This window comes from Fusarium verticillioides, chromosome 4, assembly GCF_000149555.1.
Source record: "Fusarium verticillioides 7600 chromosome 4, whole genome shotgun sequence".
Classification (NCBI taxonomy): domain Eukaryota; kingdom Fungi; phylum Ascomycota; class Sordariomycetes; order Hypocreales; family Nectriaceae; genus Fusarium; species Fusarium verticillioides.
In genome coordinates, this window is record NC_031678.1 from 2,621,170 (window position 1) to 2,647,115 (window position 25,946).

Below are 25,946 nucleotides of genomic sequence, written 5' to 3' on the forward strand. Positions count from 1 at the left end.
GCATCACGCGCCATGATCTTCCACCCAATTCCCCTCTCTGTCTTTATAGCCATTCTCGCAATCGCACACTATGGCGCGGGCATTGGCAAAGACATCAGCACTATGCTAATCATCTATCCCGGTATCATACTCACGTATCTCGTCGCAATTCGATATTTCACCAGTGCGTACATTCGCATCGCTGAGGAGACGAATTGGCTTGACTGGATGAAGAAGGACGGTGCCGAGGACACCATCATCGGGGCGCGGTTTGGCAAGGACATCATCGCTGCAGTGGTCCTTCGTCTAGAGAAGAACAACAAGACTGCCTTCATTCGTGCATGGACAACGAGAGCGCGGTACAGACGTCGAGGACTTGGTGGGGATATGCTACGCGAGAGTGTCAAGATTGCGAAGCAGAAGTTGGGCAAAGGCTGTACCGTTGAGTTTTCGCAAGACCACGCAAACAGCGAGATGCCTCTCCATGAGCTTTTCAATGCTCCGTTCCTTGCGCGACAAATGAAAGCGAAGAAGGCGCTCAGTGCAGCACTGAGGGACTGGGAGGAGGGCAAAGAGGGACCTCAATAGCGACAAAGGTTGAGCGCCTATGTTCAAAAGTAATGTAGGTTCACTCACCCGCCCGCCTTAGATCACTGGTCGCTAACATGAAGCAGATATCCTTAATACCGCATGCGATGATGCGCGATGCGATCCCATCTGCTTGACTGAAGTTCGGCCAGCTACAACCACCTGTGCCACGTTTGTGACTATTCGCTCAGAGTGCGCGCACCCAGTCCCTTCTTTCCGTACCGGCGCCTCGAATTAGCAAAAGCTGAGATCACAGCAGTAATGGAACCAAGGTTCTCTCTCACTGGCTGCCACTCCCGCTCGTCAAGCTTCACGTTCCATGGTACAGTGACACCGCAGTATACATAGTTTATGGCCATTCAGTGCATAGGCCGTCTGTCACCTTGGTATCTCGCGACCCAGCCGCCCTTATCCTCAGCGCGCTCGATGATTTACAGTTTGGAAGTGTTGTTCATCTTGATGCATCGAGTGCTGTGCCGAGATGAACAATGCAACATAGCCAAATGCCGACGGCCATGAGCCATTACTCGTATAACTACCCAAATGCTATAATTACAGCGAGATCTCCCGAAATTGCATCTCAAACAAATACGGACTGTTCTTCGTGTCTTCGCCAGTGTTTTGTGTTGTACCTGGACAAATGCGACCGTCGATATTGTGAGTTTTGGCCTTCTGGATATCATCTGCGAGTGCCACTATGGATGACGACCCCTTCAAATGCGATCCCTGGATACGAATGCTTCAGCAATTTGTGAGCAAGACTGTGCATTGTATCAAGAAAGTTGTGAAATCGACCGTTTGACATAGTGCTAAGCATGATGTTCAGCGACAGCAGACGCAACAGAGAATCACGCACAAGCAGCAACTCTACGAAGCACAATACCCAGTATAACTTGCAATTCTCCGAAATGCCTTGCGACATCTATCCACGTCTCTGGGCGCCTTCTCTCTCCTCCTTTGTTTAGTTGGCTGAGTATTCCAATGTTGAGTAACCTTGATGTGGATGGTGGGCTTAATTACGACAGAGGCCCTCCGACCGAGGCCAGGAGGCAGGCTTGTGAACGGGGCCCGATGCTCCAAATGTTTCTACTGAATAGACTAATGCTTCTACATCCCGCGCCGTCTACCGCAAGCTCTCGAAGCCTTCAACTCGCTGGATATCATGGAGTTTTGAGGAACCATCACGAAGCCGCCCCCAGCCAACCTCTGCAGATATATTGCCATCATACAGCATCGGCATCATCGCCAAACCCGAGTTTTTATGGATTGTAATTCTGCATCCGATATGGTCAACCAACACCTTCCGTGGTCGCCCAGCATGCTGATCAACTCGGCCTTCAGTCGATCATATAGATACGCGAACATGATCAACCACGATCGTCGATATCAGAACCACAACATGTTGCATCGTACGATCAAACTAACGCAAACTCCAATGTTTCACATAAAATTTCAATCGCGTACCACCAACCTTTCTCTTCATTCCATGTTCCCCGTTCACCTCATCGTCCGATCTTATACCCGCATTGCAGGAATGTCAACGACGGGCCGCGAGGGATGACACAGCCCGCACAACGGGGCTTAGGGGGCCTCTCCGCTCCGCTAGCATCTTCTCTAGAATGGTTTGGAGATTTGCGCGATCAAGGGAGGCTCAAATAAGACATTTAATGGAGCATCTGTAGCGGGTTCCAGGTGATAATTCCCTTCACATTCCAGTAATGTTTCATCACAGCTTGTTGGGATCATAATGACTAAAAGATCTGGTAAACGAACTCACTGTACTCGCTATGATTGGTGTAAATATCATGGTAAGAAATGATGAATCCAGAAAAGCTATTTTCGGGCTCCCGATGTCTCTCGATGTGGTGCTCTATGTCTTGAGTGACGTTACCTCTGATACTCGAGAATCCGTGCAATACCAGCTCTAACAGACACAAGTAGCACATGAGCTTACTCCAGAATACACCAACTCAATTACGGGTTATTTCTCGATAATCAATTAAGCTTAAAGGCTTGCATGAACCGCAAACAAATGTACGAAAAGAAACTTTGCGGCGATACAGGGTAACGATCCTTCGCAAGACTTCATCGGAGATGCCTACAGTGGGTCACGGCGATGCATGAAACTCGAGGTCTCGGAGAAGAATGGAAATGAATCATGCATATTCTGAGGCTGCAACAAACACAGTTCTTACCCTACAACAACATCAAACTTGATAAATATGGACTCGAGATTTGACTGTTTGCCAAGCTTTATGTTCATATCGCTTGCAATGGTGGGTAAGAGATCTTAAGTGCTGACAGATGGTCAGAGTGTAACGTACCGCTGCGGATCGTGTCCGCCGACGTGGGGTGAGATGCGAATACATTTGGATTGGATGTCTTTAAGTTGTGGGATTGAGTTAAGAATGAAGTGGTTACTGAACGCAATTCACATGGAGAATGTGGAAGCAAGAGTTTGTCGATGTGATCATCATCGGCAAATGCGCACCAATTGACTGAGGATTGAGTTGATGGATTGACCGTTGACAAAAGTGCGCCATGATAAGAACGAACCCCTTGTTCGTCTAACATTAACCCTGACCTCTCTTATCACGCACATCCTGGCCTCAATCACCAGAGGCTGCAACTTCTCTATCGGCCTCATCTCTCACAGTGATAAGCTCTTCCCAAGATCCAGCCCTAAGTTAACGATTGAGATCTCAATCTCAATCCAATCTCCTTTTCCCATCAAAATTTTCACCGTCTAGAGACACGCAAATTTCTTCGCCACGGGAAAAACTTCCCGACGCAGGTACCGAGCGGCGAGCATGAGAAATGCAGGGATTATAGGAGGCACACGCCCTTGGCAAACACAAGACAGCTGGGCAATTGCTTAATTTCGGGGCCAAGGCCGAATGATAAGGATGTGAATGACGACAGTTAGGTTGAGATGAATTAGTGCAGCCACTAAAGAGCGATTTTTCAATCAGGAGAAATGGAAAAACTTTGCCTTGCCAGATCGACGATTGGGTTAAAAATATCTCATCGGCCTGCTACAGTTGCAACGATTGCCTCCCCAGCCTTGTTCTCTTCTGGAAGGGCATGGATGGCTGTTGTCTCCTTATCACCGGCCAATTGGGCATTACTTGACGTGTCATGGCACATATCTTCACGTGGCAGAAGCTGGAGGAAGTGGAAATAGACTCGAGTAGACTCTCGAGAAGAAGAAAGTCGTTGGAAGAATGTTGAGAAGCCCGCGGGAGTGGCTCTTGATAGTGGAGTGGATCTCGAAAAAGATGCCACATCTTTTGGACAGGCCGGTAGAAGGTTGAATTTTTTATTCTCGACAGGTCCATCATGAGTTTGGCCCTACGCCCGAGCTTTCAGACAACGGTCTCTCCGCTCAACTTCGTGTTTTCCCATCAGACCACTCTAGCCACTCACTCCGCTTACTGATTCGATCGGCAAAGCAAAAACGCTAGAAAGGGATAACAGCTTCCATTTGAGTTTTCACATACATACGTGTGCCCGTATGTACATATGGATCATGTTGGCCTCTCTGTATCTGTACTGTTGCTTCAGTGACCTGCCGTCTTGCGTGCAACACCTCACGCGCTGCAACCTGAACATCCAATGTCACCGAGTGGCGCCTATTAGTGCGGTGATGGTGAGGGGGGCAAGCACTTTGATGGGCAATTTTTAATGCAAGCTAATCATTAATCCTAAAGCTCAGTTCGATGTTGAATTGAGTTCCCCCTTTTGCTTTTAAAAGCTCCTGATCTATAACGTGGTTCTGCTATTGCATGCTGAGGCATCCAAAGAATGATGCGGTTTCTTCTGGTTCATCCCACGCCAGCTGACGACAGCAGGGTTTGCAGGGCAGAGCGAGCACCAATCCAATTGCAAGGGTGTATTTCTGGGAACCAGCCCCTCTTGGTTTCCATGTCACTCACTCACTGATGCTGGCCCTGGACCTGGGCCGGCAGTGCACGGGTCGTCTGTCCTGTAACTCTGCACCCTGGTTTGTTATCTCGTGTTGGCCGTGGACGTCTTTCCATACGAGTCCGTCATCATCTGCTCAAGCAATTGATCAAATACCTGATGATAATTCTCGTTGAAGCAAAGATGACCATGCTCAAAACCTTAAAGAGAGGGAATATCCCAATACAGACATCCCTCGTCCCGGTTCACCCGACAATACAGAACAGAGTTCATCACCAAACTGAGATGCACTGATCAACATCCTCACTACACTCACACCCTAGCCAGCCCCGCTCACCCTGGAAGCGTTCCGTCTACAGACTAGATCATGGCCAACAGCACCAGAAAAAGAAAAAGAAGCAAGACAACCTGCAAAGAAATACGAACATTGTCCAAATAGCGCATACAATAGCTTCCACACCACCCTCTAGCCCTCCCCATCACAAACCAAGCCACGGCGTTCTCTGCAATTTACCATGCCTCCAAAGGGATATGCATACCCCGCGCAAAACAACAAGGCGTTATTGTATCTGACCATAAACAAAAAAATATATGCATCTTCAATTAACACAAACGCCGCTCATTAATCTATAGGTTATTCGTTTATATGCAAAATGCGAAAATGCTTTGGCTTCATCCGACAGTTTAAGCCTTCTTCTCCACGTTTATCGACAAGCTGGGGACGTCGAATGTTACTGTCGTATTGACCGAGTATGCCTCTGTTCCCCAGGACATGTAACCGATGTAGTAGGACGACGTGGGATAATTCGCGTTATCCATGGAGAGAATCTCTTCGACTAATGGATAGAGATCGCCATCAAACTTTTCGGTAGGCTCGTCGACATACCACGTTAGAACCTTTTGCTTGGCCTGATTGGTACCGTAGTAAAGTTTGCTGATCCGATTAATTAGCATCGCATGCATATTCCCTGCGCAAGAAAGCTTGACTTACAATTCTGTGCCATGGAGAGTCTTTGTCGCAAGGGGGTTCGCTCCATTAACGTCGAAGCCGATGGGTTGTGTCGCAGGCCCGATGGCAGCAAACCACACCATGATTTCGTGCGAGGCATCAGCACTGTCCTGCGACTTCTTCTGATCGCTGTCCATGAACATATCCATAGCGACGTTGGCGTTGAGCAGGTTCTTCTTCATCGCGGAGAGATCTGTCTTTGTAGCTTGCGTAGCACCCTTTGCGGAACCGTTGCCGAGAGCGTATGTCCATTCAAAGTCGATCTCGATCTTATCAATGGTGTTGAGCTTGGCGGGGAAGACGTCGCCGTCGACTTTGATGTTGGGGAAGGCGTGGACAGGAGCGGTTTCGGGGCCTTGAGGGTATTCCCATACTACAGACCATCGAGGAGCGGTTGTCTTTGTAGCGTACGTTTCATTGTTGTTAATGTCGACCTGTGATGGTCAGTATCGGGTGGGAGAGCTTGGTGTCGTATGATGCTATAGCATGATGTGCATCATGAGGAGGTATCATGATGGACAAGTAGAGGATAGACTTACATATAAACATAAACCTCCGTCATCGCCTTCGTTCCAACCCCACTGATTAGGATTGACTGCGCGACAGTTAGCAAAGGTACAATCGTTACACAAGACTCGATCCCATCCCGAGTTACACACTGCAACTCGATAGCTGGCTTGTACTCACGTGTGTATTCTTGGCCCTTGGTGTCAGGATGTATACCATAAGACTTTTGACAATGCTGTTCTGTCGTAATGCCATTCTTCTTCTTTGGCGCTGTCGGTTTCGGGTCTGGCTTGAACAAAGGCGGTCCACCCGATGCCTCACGCGAACTGTTAAGACCGATCAACACACCCAGAGTGATGGCGATAGGAAGGGCCAAAAGGCCAAAATTGACGAGGAACCTGATCGTCATGATTCCTGCTGGTGTTTTCTCAAGCAGAAGAAGAGGAAGAAAAGAATTGATTGACCTCCAAACAATGGAGGAGGGAAAAACGAACAAGCTTTTGCAACTGCGTAGACGTTATCATTCGCACAGGCTCATTATCCCCAAATTGGCTGCCAGCCAATGCAATGCACACTCCCCCCTCCCTTGCATATGCGAAGTGGCCTGTGGAAATGCCGACATGCCAATCACGCAGCGCAGTGGGCAAGCTGATAGCACGCTCACAGCTGAAAGTGCCCCTGATCTAAACCCGGGATTGACCCCTGCGCAGCGATACGAAGGGGGGTGTTCTGTTAGTGTGCTCTGTTAGTTGTTCCTGGATTAGTATGGTGTAGTGTAGGTAGTGTTACGGTATGCTCGGGTGGTTCGCTCGTGTTAATGGGCTGGGAGCTTGTTTATTCCAAGAATAAACCAATCCTGATCAATACTGCACATACTTTGCAGAGACTGGGACTGGGGCACATTAGCACCTAAACTCAAATCAACACACCCCCATCCATCCCTCCATCGGATCTGCCTGCCTCTTGTCTCTATGTACTCTCCTCTCTCTCTCCCTTGTTTTTTTTTCTTCTTCCTTCTACCACAGTCAATCATCTCTCGTTTTCTTGAGCTCTTGGTGTTTCTTTTCCTTTTCATATACATCCATCGTTTGCAGAAGTACCAGTCACTCGTTATACAGTACACAACAACACCCCCAAGGTTCGCCAAGATACGCCATTGACTTTATCGGCTTGCATACTCTACCTACTTTTTTCGTACCACGTTGTCTGTGCCTGTGGAACCTAAACGCATGCGTCTCACCCGTCCAGAGTCGAGATGAACGGGCATCATGGCTATGCAGAGGGGGACCAGGAGAGGGAGTATAGGGAGATGGTAGAGATCGACGTGCAGCGTCAACATCAACAGCAGCATGAGCAGAGGCAGTATCAGCAGCAGGAGTATTTCCAAGGGCAAGACCTCCACTCTCCATACGGTCCCCCAGAGCAGCAATACACGCCGTATTCGCCCTATCAGTCTTCAACAGAAGAGTTTCAGGGCCAGGGCCGCTCTGTCACTGAGCAGGGACGACCCATTAGGCCTTCACCAGCGCACATTGACGACTACAGTCCAGCGCCTGAATGGCCTCCGCACATTTCCAATAGCCCTGGGCAGTACTTCAACGACACACCGGGTGGTTCACGCTCTGCATCGCCGACACTGCGAAGCGGCCGAGAAACACCAGCTTCTCGTCTGCATCACCACCCGGGCAATTCGTCCGTCGACTGGAGACCATCCAGCCTAATGGTCAGCTCCCGCACCCTCGTCAACAAATCGTCCAGCGTCACTGACTCCGTCAAACAGAACCAGAGCCACCTGAGTCTCGCTGCGCTTCTGCCCGGCGGGAATTCGCCTCACAGCAGCAGCGCAAACACACTTTATAACAAGGATTATATCGTTGACAGCAGCACTATTCAGCATGTCCATAAGCGCGACGACGCTGAGATCTGGGGAGGTTGGAAGCGATGGGTGTTTAGGCTCGTTCCCTTTCTCACGTTTGCGAATACTGGTCTCTACATGGCGTATCTTGCGCTGCGAATTGCTTGTGTTATTTGGGCGCAGAATGCGGCGGATACGACGTATGCTGGTGCGTGGATCTTCATCGGTGTTGAGATTGCAACAGCAATTCCGTCATTGATGCATAATACGTGGACAATGTGGTCGATGAAGAAGCGAAATCGCCCGAAGCTGAGGTTGACAGGCAACGATGTGCCTACTGTCGATGCCTTCATTACTTGCTGTGGTGAAGACGATGATCTGGTGATGGACACGGTGCGAGCTGCGTGTGATCTGGATTACCCCCAGGATCGATACAGAGTCATTCTACTCGATGATGGTAAATCTGCCGGTCTGCAGGAAGCGTGTGCGAAGCTGTCCATGACATACCCCAACCTGTACTACATGGCTCGAGTCAAGATTCCTGGCCAACCTCATCACTTCAAGGCAGGTAACCTGAACTATGGTCTTGACGAGGTACACAAGCTACCTGGAGGTGCCGGTCAGTTCATGGCAGCTCTGGATGCTGATATGGTACGTTATTCTCGCACATTGACCAACGACATACTTACGATTGCAGATTCCCGAGCGTGACTGGCTCCGTGCTATTCTTCCCCACATGCTCATCGACCCCAAGATGGCTCTCGCATGCCCTCCCCAGCTCTTCTACAACACCCCTCCCTCGGATCCTCTCGCTCAAAGTCTCGATTTCTTCGTCCACGTTATTGAGCCCATCAAGGACGCTCTAGGTGTCGCTTGGTGCACTGGCTCAGGCTACGTCGCTCGACGTGAGGCTCTCGACGAGATTGGTAACTTCCCTCTTGGATCTCTGGCTGAGGATGTCGCTACATCGACTATGATGCTTGGCAAGGGATGGAAGACGGCTTTCATTCACGAACCTCTGCAGTTTGGTACCGTTCCTGAAGACTATGGCGGCCATCTGAAGCAGCGAACGCGTTGGGCCATTGGAACAGTCGATACTTCCTTCAAGCTGAACTTTTGTCTTTGGGGCGACAAGGTTCGCCAAATGACCACCGCTCAGCGATTCTCGGGATTCTTGTACGCCTCGCTGAGCTTGTACACAATTCTGCTCACCATTTCGCTTTTCGCCATTCCGATTATCCTGATCATGCAGAAGCCTCTTGTGGCCTATGCTACCGATGAGCAGCTCCGATGGTTGATCCGTGCGTGCTTCGCATCCGTAATCTCTAACCGTCTCTGCGAGTTTGCTCTCTTCATTCCCGCAGGTTACCACACCGGTCAGCGAGGTTCGCGATACCAGCTCTGGATGTCTCCTTACATCGCACTCTGCCTCATCCGATCATTCATCCTGCCAACATGGCTCGGCGGTCAAACGCAAGCCTTCAAGCCAACAGGTTCGCTCGGCTCAGCCCTTAACGAGCGCGACGCCAAACTCCGAAAGAACATGTTCCGACGACTCTGGGGCATTCTCATCAACTACATGGCTCTTTTCCACTTCGCTTTTGTGTACCTGACCCTCGTCGCTGTGGTCCTCACATCGTTCCGATCATTCGTCACGACTCACACCGTTCGCGACACACTCACCGCCCTTCTCACCCACGCATTCTGGCCACCTCTCACTTTCCTCTTCATCTGCAGTTCGCTCTGGACACCGATCTCGTACGCGATTGACCCGCCGGCCATGCCCGACCGCGAGGACCTGCTGAACCGAGATCCAAAGACGCAGGTGGCGCACCCCACGACCCAGAGCAAGAAGATTGCTTTTGGCGGTCAGGCTGCGTGGTTCGAGTTGGAATACACGACTACTACTATTTATACATGCCTGGTCTTTGTGTGCTCATTCATTTTCTAGAAATGAGACGGGGGCATAATAACGAAATGAACTGTTACGATAATGTACGAGTGGCTGATACATACGAGCGAGGGAGGGAGGGAGCCCATGGTTTCGTGGATGAGATGAACAGGCGCAAAGACCAATTGGCAAGGGTACCACTCATTGTTTGTTACTGGACTGGATTTTTATACATGGTATAGTACATAGTGGACGCATCGCATTAAACACAAAGATAGAGATCAGCCCTTAAGCGGCATACGAATAATAGAATGGCATCAATTATCACATGAACCTCGGGTTAGTGATGACCGTCGACCAGTGAGATTGGGAAATCTAGAGCTAATAATATCAAGCGTGATAAAGGCCTCATCCGTAAAGCAGTTTGACGCCTAAACAAAGCGTTTAATGCATGCAAAGACGATGATGAATGCTGAGGTAAGAGAGTTTGAGGTCGCAAGCTGGGATCTCAGAATACCAAATTAAAAGGCCTCATGAGTTGGAAGTTAAAGCAAAAGTCTGGTGAGTTTTTCGTCAACTTGCATAAGGTTTATCTTTGAAGTTGTCTTGCATCCTGAAGTTGCCGATATTGTCGCATTTATGACCTCGGTCGCGTTTGCGTTGGTCACCGCGTCTCACAATTGCCTCTACTCTATAGCTGAGCTTGGAACCTCACCTCGATGCATGAAAGCATGAAGCATTGTATTGAATCAGTGTCAACATGTGAAACCTTGACTCGAACAGGCTTGACTCGAGAAGAGGCGCTTAACCTTGGCCCCAGTCCACAAAGGCTCCCTTGGTCCGTCCCTACGCGACTCATCAGAAAAAAAACCTCTCAAATTTACTTAGCGGAACAACTCTTGTTCCAGAAGTCTTCTCTGCGGCGCTCTAAATAACGTGACCATTCAGCCACTCACGAAAGGTCAGACCCTTATCTGCGAGTTGAGTTTGGGTGTGCTCCACTCTCTTCAGGAACCCAAGACAAGCATGTGAGATTAGATCTTCTCTTCTCGAAATTGCCCCTTCTCTCTACTCGAGCATTTAGCCTTTCGTATCAGAAAAGAGGCGATCTCTCACCGCAATTGAAAGAGCTCTCAACAAAACTGTATCTAGCACTGTATAGCAAAGCAGCAAGGCTCCCTTGCAAGAAAAGAACCCACTCGGTTAACCTCTGTGCTAAGCTCACTTCACAACTTAAGGGTCCTTTTTCGCCTGCTCCACATCGTGAACACGTCTCCCTCAACTCTCCATGATCTCCCGCACATCGTGGGGCCGTGATTGGCCTGCCATGAGCCCAAGTTCTGGACCCCTATTCATGGGTCCCTGAAGTTTTTGGGCGGTCTCTCTAACTTCTCAGAAAGTTTTTTTTTTTCGTATCCATGCTATTTCGGATTAGGTCAAGAGCCGTAATCCTGAGACGAGGTCTGGTATCGGTCGGTACCTTTAGCTAGGTAGGAATAAATAATAAGAGAGCTTTGTTGGGGCGGGAACCTTTTTCTTCTCCCCGTCACCCCCCGCCTCTCAGTCTCTTCTTTCTCTCCTCCTCTGTAAACTTTCTTCCTCTTCCTCTCGAGTGAATCCTGCTTTGGCAATCGCATCTTCTGCATACGTTAGTGACAATGGCGACTCGACAGCGAACTGCCACCACTGTTGTGGTCGAGGACCTTCCCAAGGTAAGTCGGTCAAGAAGCTCAGCTCAGCCCAGCTCCCCTCGTCGCACTCCTAACTCGTCCTTAGGTCACTCTTGAGGCCAAGTCTGAACCTGTGTTCCCCGATATCAAGACCATCAAGGATGCCATTCCCGCGCACTGCTTCCAGCCCTCGCTCGTCACCTCATTCTACTACGTCTTCCGCGATTTTGCCATGGTCTCTGCCCTCGTCTGGGCTGCTCTCACCTACATCCCCAGCATCCCCGACCAGACCCTCCGCGTCGCAGCTTGGATGGTCTACGGCTTCGTCCAGGGTCTGTTCTGCACCGGTGTCTGGATTCTCGGCCATGAGTGCGGCCACGGTGCTTTCTCTCTCCACGGAAAGGTCAACAATGTGACCGGCTGGTTCCTCCACTCGTTCCTCCTCGTCCCCTACTTCAGCTGGAAGTACTCTCACCACCGCCACCACCGCTTCACCGGCCACATGGATCTCGACATGGCTTTCGTCCCCAAGACTGAGCCCAAGCCCTCCAAGTCGCTCATGATTGCTGGCATTGACGTCGCCGAGCTTGTTGAGGACACCCCCGCTGCTCAGATGGTCAAGCTCATCTTCCACCAGCTTTTCGGATGGCAGGCGTACCTCTTCTTCAACGCTAGCTCTGGCAAGGGCAGCAAGCAGTGGGAGCCCAAGACTGGCCTCTCCAAGTGGTTCCGAGTCAGTCACTTCGAGCCTACCAGCGCTGTCTTCCGCCCCAACGAGGCCATCTTCATCCTCATCTCCGATATCGGTCTTGCTCTAATGGGAACTGCTCTGTACTTTGCTTCCAAGCAAGTTGGTGTTTCGACCATTCTCTTCCTCTACCTTGTTCCCTACCTGTGGGTTCACCACTGGCTCGGTAAGTTTGAGATCAGTCGGATCGATCGACTTTTTGCTAATTGATTAGTTGCCATTACCTACCTCCACCACCACCACACCGAGCTCCCTCACTACACCGCTGAGGGCTGGACCTACGTCAAGGGAGCTCTCGCCACTGTCGACCGTGAGTTTGGCTTCATCGGAAAGCACCTCTTCCACGGTATCATTGAGAAGCACGTTGTTCACCATCTCTTCCCGTAAGTCACCTGTCTCGATCGCACCAATTCACATCTAACACCTCGCAGTAAGATCCCCTTCTACAAGGCTGACGAGGCCACCGAGGCCATCAAGCCCGTCATTGGCGACCACTACTGCCACGACGACCGAAGCTTCCTGGGCCAGCTGTGGACCATCTTCGGCACGCTCAAGTACGTCGAGCACGACCCTGCCCGACCCGGTGCCATGCGATGGAACAAGGACTAGACTAGAGCTCCGGGTCTGGTACTCGCACTCGTACTGGTCTGCGCTAGGTTATGATAGACAATTGTGATAGACATAAACGATAGATCAAGTTAGACACGACACGCGACATACGCGATTAGAAAGAAACTAGACAAGCTAGAGCACTTGGCTTTCGCGCTTGGGACGCAATAAAACGGAGTTTGTTTGTTAAACTGGAGATTGAAGGGGGATTTGTTGAGTGAGGCACAGTACAGCCAGAGTGAGATCCATGATTCAATCTATCCCCCGCACCATTGTCGCCTCCGGGGGCGTTTAAATTATCTTCCGCCAGACGCCAAGTCCGCTCTCCGCCACTGAAGTCTCGGACATGTGAGGCAGACAGGCTCGCGAAACACTGAGATAGCAGGATAAATCAGATATCAACTATTCTCTAGCGCAAACATGAAATTGGGTAGCATCATAGATATCCTCACATTTCGCCACGATAAGGGGTGATTTTCAGGAGATTGTTAGATTGTCAAGGTTCAAGCCCATGTCGAAGCACCCTAGAACCCCCGAAAGCCCCCTGTTATGCGGCGGAGTTTGGCGGGCTTTCCGCTGCGCCATATCCGACAATCTGATCTGGTAGAGTGCCAGTCAAAGATTAATCGACTAAGATTTGTTCAATTAAAAACAATATGGACACAGCGCAATCAAGTAGACGAAAAGGTGAGCTTACGACAATGTATCATATGAAAATAGTCTAACGTCGTTCTGTAGCGTGCGATTACTGCCGGGCGCGGAAAATCAGGTGTGATGGTCGCAAACCGATATGTTCCAATTGTACACTATACGCCGTTGCCTGCAAGACGACAGTTGCAAGTCCAAGAAAGGCGCCTCGGAAGGGCGGAATCACTCCGGCGCCCTCAAGCCAATCTGAGACTCAGTAGGTACCTGCGATTAAATGCCATTTTGTTGTTATTAATGATGGCAAAGGCCCGACCGTATGACCGCACTTGAAGAGCGCTTGGCTAACATTGAGGCTCTCTTGACGGCGCTGGGGCGAACCGTTGCACCACAAACACAGCCAGAACTCGACATTTCTCTCAGCGATATTGATGTTTCTGGATCTTCCAATAGTTGGGACATTTCGCCAATTCAGACTCCTTTGGACGTAGCCCACTGCCAACATACAGCCATCTCAAATGCGGGCCCTCAATTGACCAAAGCTGCGAGCTCAGATCAGCTCGGGCTCGCTCCTCTTTCAGACGTCCTCCCAATTGTAGACAACTATTTCCGCAATTATAACTCCATAATCCCACTGTTCGAAGAAAATGCATTCATGCGCATGCTTCTCGACTGGTACTCTTCCTCCACCAAGCGCTCCACGGTCGCCTGGGCTGCTATAAATGTCGTCTTGGCTCTCAATTATCGCGTCCTTGAGGGAAAGACAATGGACGACCCTGCGTTTTCCCAGAGTATTCGCAATGCGCGCTCTGTCATGTCAGAGTTGATGATTCAAAGCCATGATTTAATCGGCCTGCAAGTGCTTCTGGGCATGGTGATCCTGTTCCAAGGGTCGTCAGAGGTCCAACTCGCTATTGTTCTAATTGGGAGTGTCATTCGGCTTGCGCAAAGTCTACGGTTGAACTCGAAGAAGGCATTGGAAGGACTGTCGGCGTCGGAACAGGCGCATAGAACTCGTTTGTTCTGGCTTACGTACATCTATGACAGGGTACGTTGAACTCACCAACTGCACCCATAATGCTAACGACTCGCAGGAAATGGCCCAAAGGTCTCAATGTCCGTATTATCAGCCCGACTGTGAAACAGACATGGAACTACCAGAAGCAGACCCTGAAGAAGATCTTGGTATCATCACCACATCAACAGACACCATTCGGTTCAACTACCTCCGTTCATGCGCCAAGTTTGCATTCATCCAAGGAAAAGCCCATGATCTTCTCTACAGCCAAAAGTCTCATACCTTCACATCAGAAAGAAAAGTTACATCAATTGTTCTGATAGAAGAATTGCTCAAAGAATGGGTGGACGAAATACCCCCGGGCCTTCGCTCCACAGAGGGTATGGACAAGAGGTTATCCCCGTTCGCGAGAGATATGATGACGAACCTTTGGTCTCGCCATATTGAGACTCGGATCAAAATTCACTCCATATTTACCTTTGAAGATACTTGGATCAACAGAGTGAGGCGGTATCTCTCACCCACGGTGATAGATATCAGTGACGACGTGGATGGGGAGGTCAAAAGAGAGGACCTTACACCTCTACCAGCAGGATGGGATGAATGCGTTGGTAATGCTCGAGTTTGTCTGGAACTAATCAGTACGGCAAAACTGACAGAGTATATCCTATGGTAAGTCACCCGAGCTTCTTATACTACCAGCACTAACAGAAGTGACAGGCTTCATACATGCACTGCACTCCCATGCCTGATCCTCATCATAGTCAATATGATCGAGTTTCCAGACCATGATCTTGTGGCCCGGGATCGAAAGCTTTTGGATAGTTGTTTTGGAGTCTTTGATGGTGCGATGCAATATCTGCCGAAAGAGCCGTTTGAAACAATTCTATCTATTTCTCATCAGCTGGATCGAAGGGCTAAAGGGCAGGTTTACCGCACTATGTTGACGAAGGGGGATATGTCATATGATTGTGATTTTCAGATGAGTCCTTCGACCGCGTGGGCGCTTTTGGATGATATTGAGTTTCAGTGATGAATAGACTGGCCTTTTCGGTCTATGGTGTAGTTCAGTTCATTCTCACTGCACTAAATTCACCTTTGGCATGTATCAGGAAAGTTTATCGGGCAAGAAATTCTATTTCAGAGAGATCAGTACGTATTCTAATACCAACGGCTATGATCCAGTTCTCCGGTATGATATAGCGCCGGCTGTTCCACCGATAGCCCTCTCATTCTCCTTGGTAACCTCCACACCATAATACTTCCTCAAAGCTGCTAATCTCTCGTCTTCAGACTTGAAGGTCCTTTCCCACTTCGTCTCTCCACCCTTTCTATACTTGAATAATTCCCCATCGATGACAAAGGCACCATCAACGTCACCACCCACGTTGTTCAAGTCCCTAGCGCTTCCATCTGAATAATCCTCCTTCTCAGAAGTGAACTGCACGCTGACAACCTTGAAAGTGAAGAAGCTTGAAGGACTCTTAGAAGGAGACAGGTTGAAGACTCGGATATCTTCTGGCAGAACTTCAAAGTCCATGAAGCACCATTGAGGAACCCACTCGGCTCCATCGCGAGATCGATATTCGTAGATCCAGAGCTTTTGATTGCTGACATTCTGCGCGATAGCATCATACCGCAATCGCATCTGAAAACCACTTGATCCCGTGTGAACACGTTCATGCTCAACTTCCAACGGTTCAGTCGGATTCCGCCCCCCAAAGCCAACATCAACGGCTAATGTCTTCCCATCGATAATCACCAAGCTGAGACAATGCGAAGTGCCCCCAAATCTATCAGCATCGGGGTTAAAGACTCTCGATCCAACCATATAGGTATGGTAACCCAGCGAGAGAAGAACTGTGTTGAAAAAGGTGTTGTTCTCCATGCAATAACCACCTCGCCTCTCATTCACGATCTTATCGTAGAGATGATCGGCGTTGACGTCCACGGTGCGGTGCCATGAGTAGTGAAGAGTAAGATTTTCAAACGGAACTGTGAGAATTTGTTGCTTCGTCAAAGTGTCGAGGTAGGACCGTTGATCTTCAGATGAGAGGTTGCTAATGTCGTACCGGCGATCAGATGCCGGGAAAGCAATCCGATCGTAGTACTTCTCGAGTTGAGATTTGCTATATCGAATTCGATCCGCCATGTTGGAGTTTCAGAGAAGTTTACACGGGTACCAGACGTTTTCATCAGTTCTAGGACTATTTATTGAGATGTCTTTGACGTCGGTTGTGGGATTTGTCATCAGTCATCGGGCGGCTATGGGCGTCGGCTTTTGGAGACTCGCGATGTGGACCATGTTGATAATATGAGGTCATTGGTCAATTAATAATGTGACGCTATTGAAGCTGAACCACGACATCGTGGTCTAGCCATGACCCCGGAGAGTGTCGGTATAAGATCTTCGAAGCTCTCAGGAGTAAGTAAGCATGTAATGTACCATATATGCATAACCTTAATGTTAAAGTAACTTCTGTGAAACGCCACTTGCTTACAAGCTCAACGGTTCTAACCGTTCCGAACTTTGAACAACGGGCCTGGTCTATGGAAAGTCAGTGACATAGTGCTAGAGGAGTGGTTGAATCTGATACTGAGTATTATTGACACGCCGACTACCAAGGAACACGTGAAGAGAGCTATCCCGGAGTGCGATTGCCTGGGAGTTCCGCGGAACTCCGATCTACCCGGAACTCCGGCCAACTCCAGCCAACTCCGCCAAATGAAAGGATTCTTTGGTGAAATTGCAAATCAAGCCTAAGAAGCTATAGAAGTGTATTTATATAAATACTACAAGACCCTCTCTGTAAAATGATGATTCTCTCGGTCCAGGCTCATCAGCAACGTTGGCTTGATAGTATATGATCCTACTGCAATGTACAGCAGCCCACGACTTACACCATCAACATGACGGGAACGATCATCGTAACTGGTGCCAATGGCTCTCTGGCCCTCGCATATATATCCCCTCTCTCAAAGAACCATCCATCATACACCATCCTCGCAACAGTCCGCAATGCATCTCCCTCCGATCCCAACACCGCCCAACTCTCCTCCATCCTCTCATCAAATCCCAAATCCTCCATCGAAGCTCTCGACCTCTCTATTCTCTCCAACGTACGAAACTTCTCCGAAAACACAGCGAAGAGAGTAGCCTCCGGCGAGATACCTCCTATAAAAGCTATCATCTGCAACGCCTTCACCATGTCTCTTACAGAGCAGGTTTATACTCCCGATGGTTTCGAGAGGACGTTCCAGGTCAATCATTTATCTCATTTTGTTCTAGTGCTAAAGTTGGTTGGAAGTATGGCAAGTGATGGGAGGATCGTGATGCTTGGTTCGAATACGCACTATACAACTCGTACACATCCCCTTTTCAAGCAGCGACCTGGTATTCCAGAGGATACTGAGCTTTTAGTCAAGCCGTTGCCGGATAAGAAGGGAAGAGGGCACGATGGAGGATTTCATCGTTATGGAAACTCGAAGTTGGCTAATATCATGTTCATGCACGACCTCAATGCCAGGCTTGAGAAGGTAAGCTATAGTCAATACCTGGACATCATCAAACTGACGAATTAGAATCCCAAACTCTCTGGTATCACAGCTATAGCAATGGACCCAGGCGGCATGGTCGACTCCCGTGCGCACAGAATCCAGACGCCGTTCATGCGGTTTGCTTTTAGTCTTGTGCTTATATCACTCCCCATTCTTCGATACCTCACCGATACTATGCGAACAGCAGCACAGTCAGGTCGAGAGCTGGTAGAGTTGAGCGTTGGTGAGAGATTCAAGGGTACTAAGGGGTATTTCATGGGGGCCAGACGGGAGGAAGAGGATATTGCATGCAAGGATGTCCATAAGAGGGAGCTGCTGTGGAATGCTTGCTGGAAGTGGGCTGGAATGAAGGAGGAAGAGACTGTTTTGTTGTGATAGCGTCAAGGTTCGGGAGTTGCATGGTTGGGTATATGCATAACCGATCGAGAGGGAGATATCTTTTCGCTATAGTGCCTCATGTAAGTGATAAACACAGAAGAAGGAATGGTCGATGGATGGAAGCAAAAGCTACACTGCAAACTGAAGGCAGCATATATTGTCATAAGTATGATCATAAGATATTGAGCCTCAATTTCTATATTCAAGTCTACAGGACCCATGTACACCTAATTACCAAACAAACCGAAACAGAAAACGCCCTCTAAGAGCCATGAATGAACGCCTTGGCGCTTTAATACAACTGCAATCTGTTAGCACCACCCTTCAAAGCAGTAACGGAAGTTAACTTACCCAGTTGAGCAGCCACATCACTCCAAGGATGCCTGCGACACGCATGTGAAGGCCAGTCGTAAAAGACTTGGCAAAGTCCTTTGCGCGGTCCAAGTGGACGTTGTTGAGCATGGGCATGTTCTCCCATACAGGCTCGACAATCTTCAGCTCGCCGCCCTCTTCATCATCTTCCACGGTCTCTGGGATGCCTTGCTTTGGCTTGGCCTCACCCAGAATGAGCTTGACGATCTTGCCGGATGCTTCGGCGACCAGGTGGCTGACCCAAAAGAAGATGGGGACAATGACCGCGAGGTCTCGCCAGCGGTCATTGAGGAGACTGGCATCGCCCTTGAAGATATCCAAGAGAAGGACGCCCTTGGTGTCAGCGGCCAGGAAGACGTGGAACTGCAGGATGAATGTCTCAAGAGAGCATCGACCGAGCCACGCTGCGGCAGTAGAGTAGTAGTTCCTCATGGTAGCGGTAGCGTTGCGGAGAGCGATAAAGGCAAGAATAGGCACTGCAGCAATGACAGGGTGCATCATGATATAGACCTTTCTGTCACCAGTGTATGTGCAGAGGTAAGCATAGCCAAGGATTGACAGGGCCGAAGGAATGATGGCAGCTTTGAAGTTGGTGTACCAAGCAGAATCACGCTCGAGTCGCTGTTGCGCGACACCAGCAAGCATGCCGACAAACACAATGGCTCCATCAAGGGTTACTCTGAACATCCACTCATCGAGGTTCCACTTGATGCGGAAGACGACCTCGAGAATGGCGAAAGCCCATTGGGTGAGAGGGGTCAAGTTGAGAATGGCTGTGACGATGATGAAAGAGGCAAAGATCTTGCTCGTGACGATCTTGACACTATCGTTGAAGCCGGAGCAGATGGCCATGGTGGCATAGACGACCATGAACCAGAAGCTGACAAGAGGCGCAAAGTAGTAAAACATGTAGTCAGTTCCCATGACATAAGGAAGGGCGCAGCTCAGCATGTTCAAGCGCAGCATGACACTTGCAATGCGACGGAATGAAAAGTCCTTCTTGGAGAGGAAGTAGATGGTATGTCCGTATCCAGTCTGGAACAGGTAGGCAGCGACAAGCAATCGGATAAAGATGTAGATGGGAAGGTTCTTGATTGCACCGGTCCAGTGGTATACAAGAATGGCAGCCTGCATCCATCCCTTCCACTCTTCAGTCTGATCTCGTGAGAGGACGCCGGCATCCTCATTAATCGTCACGGTGGCAGTGGTAGGAGCGGCAGCGCCCTCAGTAATTGGAAGACGAGGTGCACGGAACTTTGTCTTGCGAATGGTGAGGCCAGCAATGACGAGACAGATTGAGATCAGAAGGTAGAACTCATTTGGAATAAACTCCTTCATGCCTTTGGAGAACAGATGGGTACGGTCGGCAGCGAAACAGTAGAGAAGAGAGACAGCAAACATGCCAACCTTCATATCGAGCCACTTGATCTCGATGGACGAGACGAGAGTTACGCCCTCGTAGCAGATGCACGCAATTACGTAGAGAGTAATGAAGCCGAGAATGGCAATCTGGACCCATGATCGCGTGGGGTAATCTGTGCAGCAAGTTCGAGTGAAGGGATATCCGTGCATTCGATCAAGCTTGGCGTTGCATCGGGCATTGAGCAGGATGTTGGCTTTGATCTCAGCGACGGTGTCAATGACGTGGAAGCCAGTCTGAGTCCTGTCAACGATAGCCTCAGGTTGATTGAGTGAGAGCTGAGGGAATGCTCGGAGTAGACGAAGGTTGTGCTCCTCTTCCTGGCTGTAGATGACCTTATCAATGTTTTCGACCTCACCCTTGTGAATACCCTTAGGTCCAGTGCGGGACTTGGGGAGTTCATTGTAGTATGGAGGTGCCACGGGGGCGAGGAAAACTTCATTGCCAATGCCTTCAACGGGGTCCATTGGTCCTGTACCCCATTTGGTGAGGTCTCCCAGATGCAGGATGTCGGTGATGTTGTCCAGGGCCACGGCGAATCGCTTGTCAGACTCGTTGCCGAAGAAGTTACCGGCGTACCAAGCACCAGCGCCTAGCATGATGAGACCAGGATCGGAGCCATGGTGCACTTCCTTTCGCTTCGCTTTCTCTTCCGCGGACTCCTTGATCTGGCCTTGCTTGTGCTTGTCCTCGCTGATTCGCTCGAGCTGTTCTCGGAGAGGGTGACCTGGTTCGGTATGATAAAAGGGGTTCCAGATGTGCAGCATTCGTACGCCGTTGAAGGTTGTGTTGTAGCTTCGGTGAGGCTTGGCCTTCTTGCGACCTTCCATGGCCTTATTACGATCCAACTAATTACCAGTCAGTAGCAGAACAATGGATGCGCAGATGCGGGCGGGCGGGCATGAGTTACCAATCGCGCAGTGCCCCAGTATATCTGTCGTGTCGTCGAGTCGCCAGAGAAGACCAAATGGCGATCACCCATGCAATCCTTGATGTCCTGCGCCGTGTAATGATGCAGCATACATCCATCAGGCTGCCAATTCGTGAAGGGCTTCCTCGCACCCGTCTCATCCGGAGCATGGATCCAGCTTCCATTTCGTTCACTCTCGCCCAGCAGCGCTCTACATCGATACGGGTCATCCGAAGAATAGACATTGTGAAACGTCAACGAGCCCAGCAAGACCAGACAAAAGACGATGGGGAGAAACCTGGCCGCAAAGGCCATGGGCCGTGAAGATTCCGACATGATGTGAGAGATTGTGGTTATGCATCGGGTGAAGGCTAGAAGCCTGCGGAGTGACGAGATGAGAAGATAAAGAGCTCTCTTGGCCGCGGAGAGGTAGGAAGAGACATTCTGGTGGCGTAGAAAGGGTTGCGTCCCTTGCTTTACCCCCTGAGACCGTTGGGACATGATGGTATGAATCGAAGGCGCTTGGAATGAACTAACGGCATGCCTAGATTGAGTGTGTGTCCAAAAGCAGTTGGGAAAAAGGAGAGACAGGAGCTAAAAAGCCACGCGGGGGAGAGGAAAAGAGGGAAACAAGGTAAATCAGAAGGGGATCAGCAAAGGAGAAGGAATGAATGAATGAATGAATGAAAGGCAATGGCAGTAAACAAAAAATAGAAAAAAGAAAAGAAAGAGAGACAGAGGCAGAGGCAGAGCAAAACAGCCGATGATTGATAGGTACCTAGTGTACAGAAAATGCAGTGTCACCTGTCACAACGGATTGGCCACGGAGACGGAAGGCAACAAGATATTACAGACATTTAAACCCCTAGAAAAGAAAAGAAGAGAACCCCTCAACGGACGGAACAGGAATCCCTCCCACTTCCCATGTCCATGTCCCCTCATCTTCAAACTAAACCTAAGCTCATGTCAAGCTCAGTAGTCTAATCGCTAGTCTCCCTCCGGCGCAGCACGGACACCTAATAGCCAGCGCCACGCAATAAAGCACCCCTGACTACGAATAAAAACAGCAAGGGAGCACTTTTTCAGCTCTGCAGAGCCCCTGCATTCCGAAACAAGCTTTTTCCATTCCCGTGCCAATTCTTTTCTTCAGTGACAGACAGTTAAGATTAGATTAGTTAGTTAGGTTGGAAAAGCTAATCGCGTGCGTGGCCTGTTTTTCCCCACTGATCGATTAAAAAGGAGTACTTATGCATATGGGATAATATTAACCTTATAAATTAACTAAATAAAAACTCAATTAATTGGGCTTTTGCTTCCCCTGGGCTGGGGATTTATGTTTATTGCCGGTTTTGTTTGCCGCGTGTCAGGTCAACCCTTGGATTGTCAGGTCAGTTCATGGAAATGCGCCACTGAGGATAGCGCCACTTTTACACATTCAGTAAATGCTTTGCCCTGATCTGATCTTCAAGGACAGATATGTGCTATATAGGGGAAACGTAGCCTAAAGGTATGTCTCCGTACAGTACCTATCTACGTGTTCCCCCGTTTCGTTTTTTTGCGTGACGAATCTGATACAACTGTCGCACCGATCGATCTGTCATCTTGTTTTGTTTGCTGTTTTTGAGGTACACAGCGTTGCACGTTTCCGTCATGATTCAACTGCCGGAGGATTAAAGCTTGACACTCAACGAGAGACTGTGATTTGGTGGTTTAGCGGTGCTCAAAATTTGGTAGGGTGACACTGAAGGGGCCCTGGAGGGAAATCGTTTCGGGGCTCGATTGAGTGAGCGATTGATTGATTGACCGGCCCGGGGACTGAAGGCACAACTGGGGCCCCGCATCGGTCGGCGTGAGCTTCCGACCGGCTTTGATCAGCGACCAGGACATCCGAGATCGCCAGATAAATAGAACTTGATCATGAATTGATATCAGTAATTGGCCAGTAACCAAGTAATAATCTACTCAGAATGTCATTCTGGATCGAGACTGAAGACTGGCATACTGCCGGCGAACCCTTCCGTATCGTCCAAAACCTCCCATCAGGCCAACTCCCCGAAGGCGAGACTGTCGCTCAACGTCGCCTTGCTGTCATCAACAGTCCCAATCACCCTCTTGACCAACTCCGACAATCACTATGCCACGAACCGCGTGGACATGCAGATATGTATGGTGGTTTCATAATGCCGCCAAATGATCCCGGTGCTCATTTCGGCGTCTTGTTCTGGCACAAAGATGGCTTCTCAACTGCGTGCGGACACGGGACTATAGCTCTGGGGTATTGGGCTGTCACAAAGGGCCTTGTCAAAGGGCCCGAAAATGGAAGTGTTGATGTCGTTATTGACGTTCCATCTGGGAGGGTTACTGCGAAGATGGCTGTCAAGGACGGCAAGCCGATCCACGGCGACTTCATCAACGTCAAGAGCTACCAGATTGCCAAGGACTTATCTGTCAACCTCCCATCACAAGGTGTTGATGTCAAGGTGAATCTCTCATTCGGAGGAGCTGTCTACGCTACCATTGACGCTGCTCAGCTGGGCCTCAAGGTCGAACCAAGCCAGTACATCAACTTCATCAACCTTGGACGCGAGATCAAAGCTTCTCTAGGCACTAGAGCACATTACGACACATATGATCTATACGGCGTCATATTCTTCACCGACGAAGGTACTGGATCAGCTGGAGAGGTACTCCAGCGCAACGTTACCGTCTTTGCAGATGGCCAGATCGATCGCTCGCCCTGTGGCTCAGGCACAGCCTCGAGAGTTGCAGTGCTTCTGGCCGAAGGAAAAATGGGAGCTAGAAAGTCGAAGCTTTTGCATCGGTCGATTATTGATACAGTATTTGAAGCAGATATTGTTTCTGAGGAGGAGAGTCCTGTCGAGTTCCCGGCTTGTATTCCGAGAGTGAGAGGAACAGCTAACTTGGTTGGGAGGATGAACTTTTTCATCGATCCGGAGGACACAGTCTTTCCTGGGTTCCTTCTGAGGTGAACATATTTCTACGAATGAAAGAACAAACCCTCAGAAGTGGCATATTCCATCATTATTCATTAGTATATATACACGCTACCATAGCCCATACCGCGCTTTCGTACAGTCTTTTCCCTACCCATCTATGCCAAATTAAGGTTTTGTGTGTACGGACTCACGAATGTGTTCCAGTCGTTCAAATCGCCGGTAACAAAAACGGGCGAATCCTGTTGGGTATGTAAATCTCTCATGCGCCAGACTTTTAGTATCACCGCTTTTGTTCTCTCAACATTCGCCAGTGTCAAGCCTACCATGGCATCGAGAGTTTCTAACACCAGCTGTCTCCCTGAAAGAAATGTGCCTTGATCAGCGTGAGAGAAGATCTTGTCGTCGTTCAAAGGATCTAGTTCCACGGCTGCTACGAACAGAGGAAATAGAAGTCCTGCAGCGCTGCCTTGTTGGATGAGATCGTGAATGCTGTGCAGGACCTTGATGACGAGTTGTGAGACTTGTGGTGTAGAAGGATCTGCATCTCGAAGTAGACAGTGGAAGTATATCTGCACCGAGGTCTTCTTCAGATCGACACATCGTCTGACATTCTCATCCATCGCCTCAATAACAGTGATGTTTGAACTAACCAGCGTCAATTCTCTGTCAAGCTCCTCAACTTGGACCTCATAGTCCTCTTGAGACATATCCCGGGTTCGTGTCCTTGCCAGTTCAGTGATCTTGAAAATGACAGATGCCATGGCCGGACTGCAACCCATCCACGCATCGATATCCTCTGTATGGTCCGGTCTTTGCCAATATTCCAGACCAAAGATAGGCGAATTTCCACACGCTGTTCTGCTGATAACATCTTGAAAAGCAAAGTATCGCTCTGAAAATGCAGCAAGACTTGCAAATGCCGAATTCTTACTCGACGGAAGTGCAAGTTGCTGGCGTTTCCGCATAAAGTCTTGGCTTGCCCTTAGATGAAATACCCATCGATAGTCACCATTGTCAAGAATTTCGTAAAGACAGAGAAACATCATGGTGGCAGGGACTTGAGGATCCAGTATGACATCTGCCGTGACATCTGGAGATCGAATCCTTTGTAAAAGACCAGTTAAGGCTTTGCCTTTCATCTTCATTGCTGTACGTGTCCATGATGGGTCTGTGATGCTTCGATGTCGAGCAGAGAATGCAAGGACAGATTGAACAAGAAGATCCTGACCGGCATGGGTGAATAGAGGGGCGACCATGCTTGCAAAAGGTGATGAGAGTTGTGAAGAAGGTGTTGTGAGAGGACATAATCGTAGGAGATAGTATTCGAAAAGACTCGTTTCAAAGGTGCTCAGTGTGGGGAATGAAGAGATTGAGGGTATGAGTCTTGGTGGTGATCGTGATCTCCGAATAAGCGCTGAAGACGGCTCAGTCTCATCCCTCAACTCCATAGCCTCCCTAACAAGACTCTCTTCATAATTCGGATCATGAACAAAGTCACTATAATAAGTATTGATAAAATGTCTCGGCCCAACAGCCCCAAACCCCCAAACTTTCGGCGAATGAACCTGCGGCGGACGTCTCTGTCTCGCCCCATCCTTACACCAAACACCCTCCCGCCCAAACGAGAGCCCCTTGGCAGTAAACTCAGCCTCCCATTTCAACTGCAGCGTCGTATTGCACGACAATCCGCGGGAGACGCAGTTCCGACATGCAGGTTTAGCTTCGTCGCATTTTACCTTGCGGGACCGGCACGTCTGGCATCCTGACCTTGTTCGTCTCTGGACGGGGCCGGTTTTGCCGGGGGGACGGCGGCGCGGCATTGGGGGGTAGATGGGAAATGGAGCAAAAGTGCCGGGGAGATGGAGGAGTATTCTTTTGCTTATGAGAGGGAGTGGTTGATCGTCTGAT

The 25,946-nt window shown here is 49.5% G+C and overlaps 10 protein-coding genes across 14 annotated transcripts; 6 read left to right on the top strand and 4 right to left on the bottom strand.

Moving 5' to 3' along the window:
• Positions 1-12: 12 nt before the first annotated feature.
• FVEG_12068 (hypothetical protein) lies at positions 13-567 on the top strand (the record flags this gene model as incomplete). Its single annotated transcript, XM_018901401.1, has 1 exon — positions 13-567. One exon carries the CDS (start codon positions 13-15, stop codon positions 565-567), a length of 555 nt encoding a protein of 184 aa, XP_018759882.1.
• Positions 568-2,980: 2,413 nt separating this feature from the next.
• FVEG_12067 (hypothetical protein) lies at positions 2,981-6,615 on the bottom strand. The gene is made up of 4 exons (XM_018901400.1): positions 6,188-6,615; positions 6,040-6,095; positions 5,483-5,934; positions 2,981-5,425 (listed from the first exon to the last, which is right to left on the bottom strand). The coding sequence occupies exons 1-4, from the start codon at positions 6,414-6,416 to the stop codon at positions 5,176-5,178; spliced, it is 987 nt and encodes a 328-aa protein (XP_018759881.1). The 5' UTR covers positions 6,417-6,615; the 3' UTR covers positions 2,981-5,175.
• Positions 6,616-6,771: 156 nt separating this feature from the next.
• Positions 6,772-10,990, top strand: FVEG_12066 (hypothetical protein). Of its 3 annotated transcripts, XM_018901398.1 has the most exons (4): positions 6,892-7,730; positions 7,788-8,513; positions 8,560-10,092; positions 10,149-10,990. In XM_018901398.1, the coding sequence occupies exons 1-3, from the start codon at positions 7,263-7,265 to the stop codon at positions 9,811-9,813; spliced, it is 2,448 nt and encodes an 815-aa protein (XP_018759879.1). In that variant the 5' UTR covers positions 6,892-7,262; the 3' UTR covers positions 9,814-10,092; positions 10,149-10,990. The 3 variants fall into 3 exon arrangements, with proteins under 3 accessions (XP_018759880.1, XP_018759879.1, XP_018759878.1); XM_018901399.1 differs by lacking the exon at positions 10,149-10,990 and having other exon boundaries at positions 6,772-7,730; positions 8,560-10,134; XM_018901397.1 differs by having other exon boundaries at positions 6,900-8,513.
• A 217-nt stretch (positions 10,991-11,207) lies between these two features.
• Positions 11,208-13,068, top strand: FVEG_12065 (omega-6 fatty acid desaturase (delta-12 desaturase)). 2 transcript variants are annotated; one of them, XM_018901395.1, is made up of 4 exons: positions 11,208-11,465; positions 11,530-12,337; positions 12,386-12,554; positions 12,603-13,068. In XM_018901395.1, exons 1-4 carry the CDS (start codon positions 11,412-11,414, stop codon positions 12,778-12,780), a joined length of 1,209 nt encoding a protein of 402 aa, XP_018759876.1. In that variant the 5' UTR covers positions 11,208-11,411; the 3' UTR covers positions 12,781-13,068. The 2 variants fall into 2 exon arrangements, with proteins under 2 accessions (XP_018759876.1, XP_018759877.1); XM_018901396.1 differs by having other exon boundaries at positions 11,530-12,554.
• Positions 13,069-13,412: 344 nt separating this feature from the next.
• Positions 13,413-15,663, top strand: FVEG_17157 (hypothetical protein). 2 transcript variants are annotated; one of them, XM_018906428.1, is made up of 5 exons: positions 13,413-13,467; positions 13,519-13,684; positions 13,735-14,473; positions 14,520-15,115; positions 15,164-15,663. In XM_018906428.1, exons 1-5 carry the CDS (start codon positions 13,437-13,439, stop codon positions 15,474-15,476), a joined length of 1,845 nt encoding a protein of 614 aa, XP_018759874.1. In that variant the 5' UTR covers positions 13,413-13,436; the 3' UTR covers positions 15,477-15,663. The 2 variants fall into 2 exon arrangements, with proteins under 2 accessions (XP_018759874.1, XP_018759875.1); XM_018906429.1 differs by lacking the exon at positions 13,413-13,467 and having other exon boundaries at positions 13,491-13,684.
• Positions 15,618-16,669, bottom strand: FVEG_12062 (hypothetical protein; the record flags this gene model as incomplete). Its single annotated transcript, XM_018901394.1, has 1 exon — positions 15,618-16,669. The coding sequence occupies exon 1, from the start codon at positions 16,593-16,595 to the stop codon at positions 15,618-15,620; it is 978 nt and encodes a 325-aa protein (XP_018759873.1). The 5' UTR covers positions 16,596-16,669.
• A 684-nt stretch (positions 16,670-17,353) lies between these two features.
• On the top strand, positions 17,354-18,376 carry FVEG_12061 (hypothetical protein; the record flags this gene model as incomplete). Its single annotated transcript, XM_018901393.1, has 2 exons — positions 17,354-17,980; positions 18,026-18,376. The coding sequence occupies 2 exons, from the start codon at positions 17,354-17,356 to the stop codon at positions 18,374-18,376; spliced, it is 978 nt and encodes a 325-aa protein (XP_018759872.1).
• Positions 18,377-18,496: 120 nt separating this feature from the next.
• On the bottom strand, positions 18,497-22,185 carry FVEG_12060 (hypothetical protein). Its single transcript, XM_018901392.1, has 3 exons — positions 21,082-22,185; positions 18,731-21,019; positions 18,497-18,680 (listed from the first exon to the last, which is right to left on the bottom strand). Exons 1-3 carry the CDS (start codon positions 21,580-21,582, stop codon positions 18,672-18,674), a joined length of 2,799 nt encoding a protein of 932 aa, XP_018759871.1. The 5' UTR covers positions 21,583-22,185; the 3' UTR covers positions 18,497-18,671.
• Positions 22,186-22,580: 395 nt separating this feature from the next.
• FVEG_12059 (hypothetical protein) lies at positions 22,581-24,190 on the top strand. Its single transcript, XM_018901391.1, has one exon. The coding sequence runs from the start codon at positions 23,049-23,051 to the stop codon at positions 24,069-24,071; it is 1,023 nt and encodes a 340-aa protein (XP_018759870.1). The 5' UTR covers positions 22,581-23,048; the 3' UTR covers positions 24,072-24,190.
• Positions 23,892-25,940, bottom strand: FVEG_12058 (hypothetical protein). Its single transcript, XM_018901390.1, has one exon. The coding sequence runs from the start codon at positions 25,856-25,858 to the stop codon at positions 24,194-24,196; it is 1,665 nt and encodes a 554-aa protein (XP_018759869.1). The 5' UTR covers positions 25,859-25,940; the 3' UTR covers positions 23,892-24,193.
• Positions 25,941-25,946: the final 6 nt, after the last annotated feature.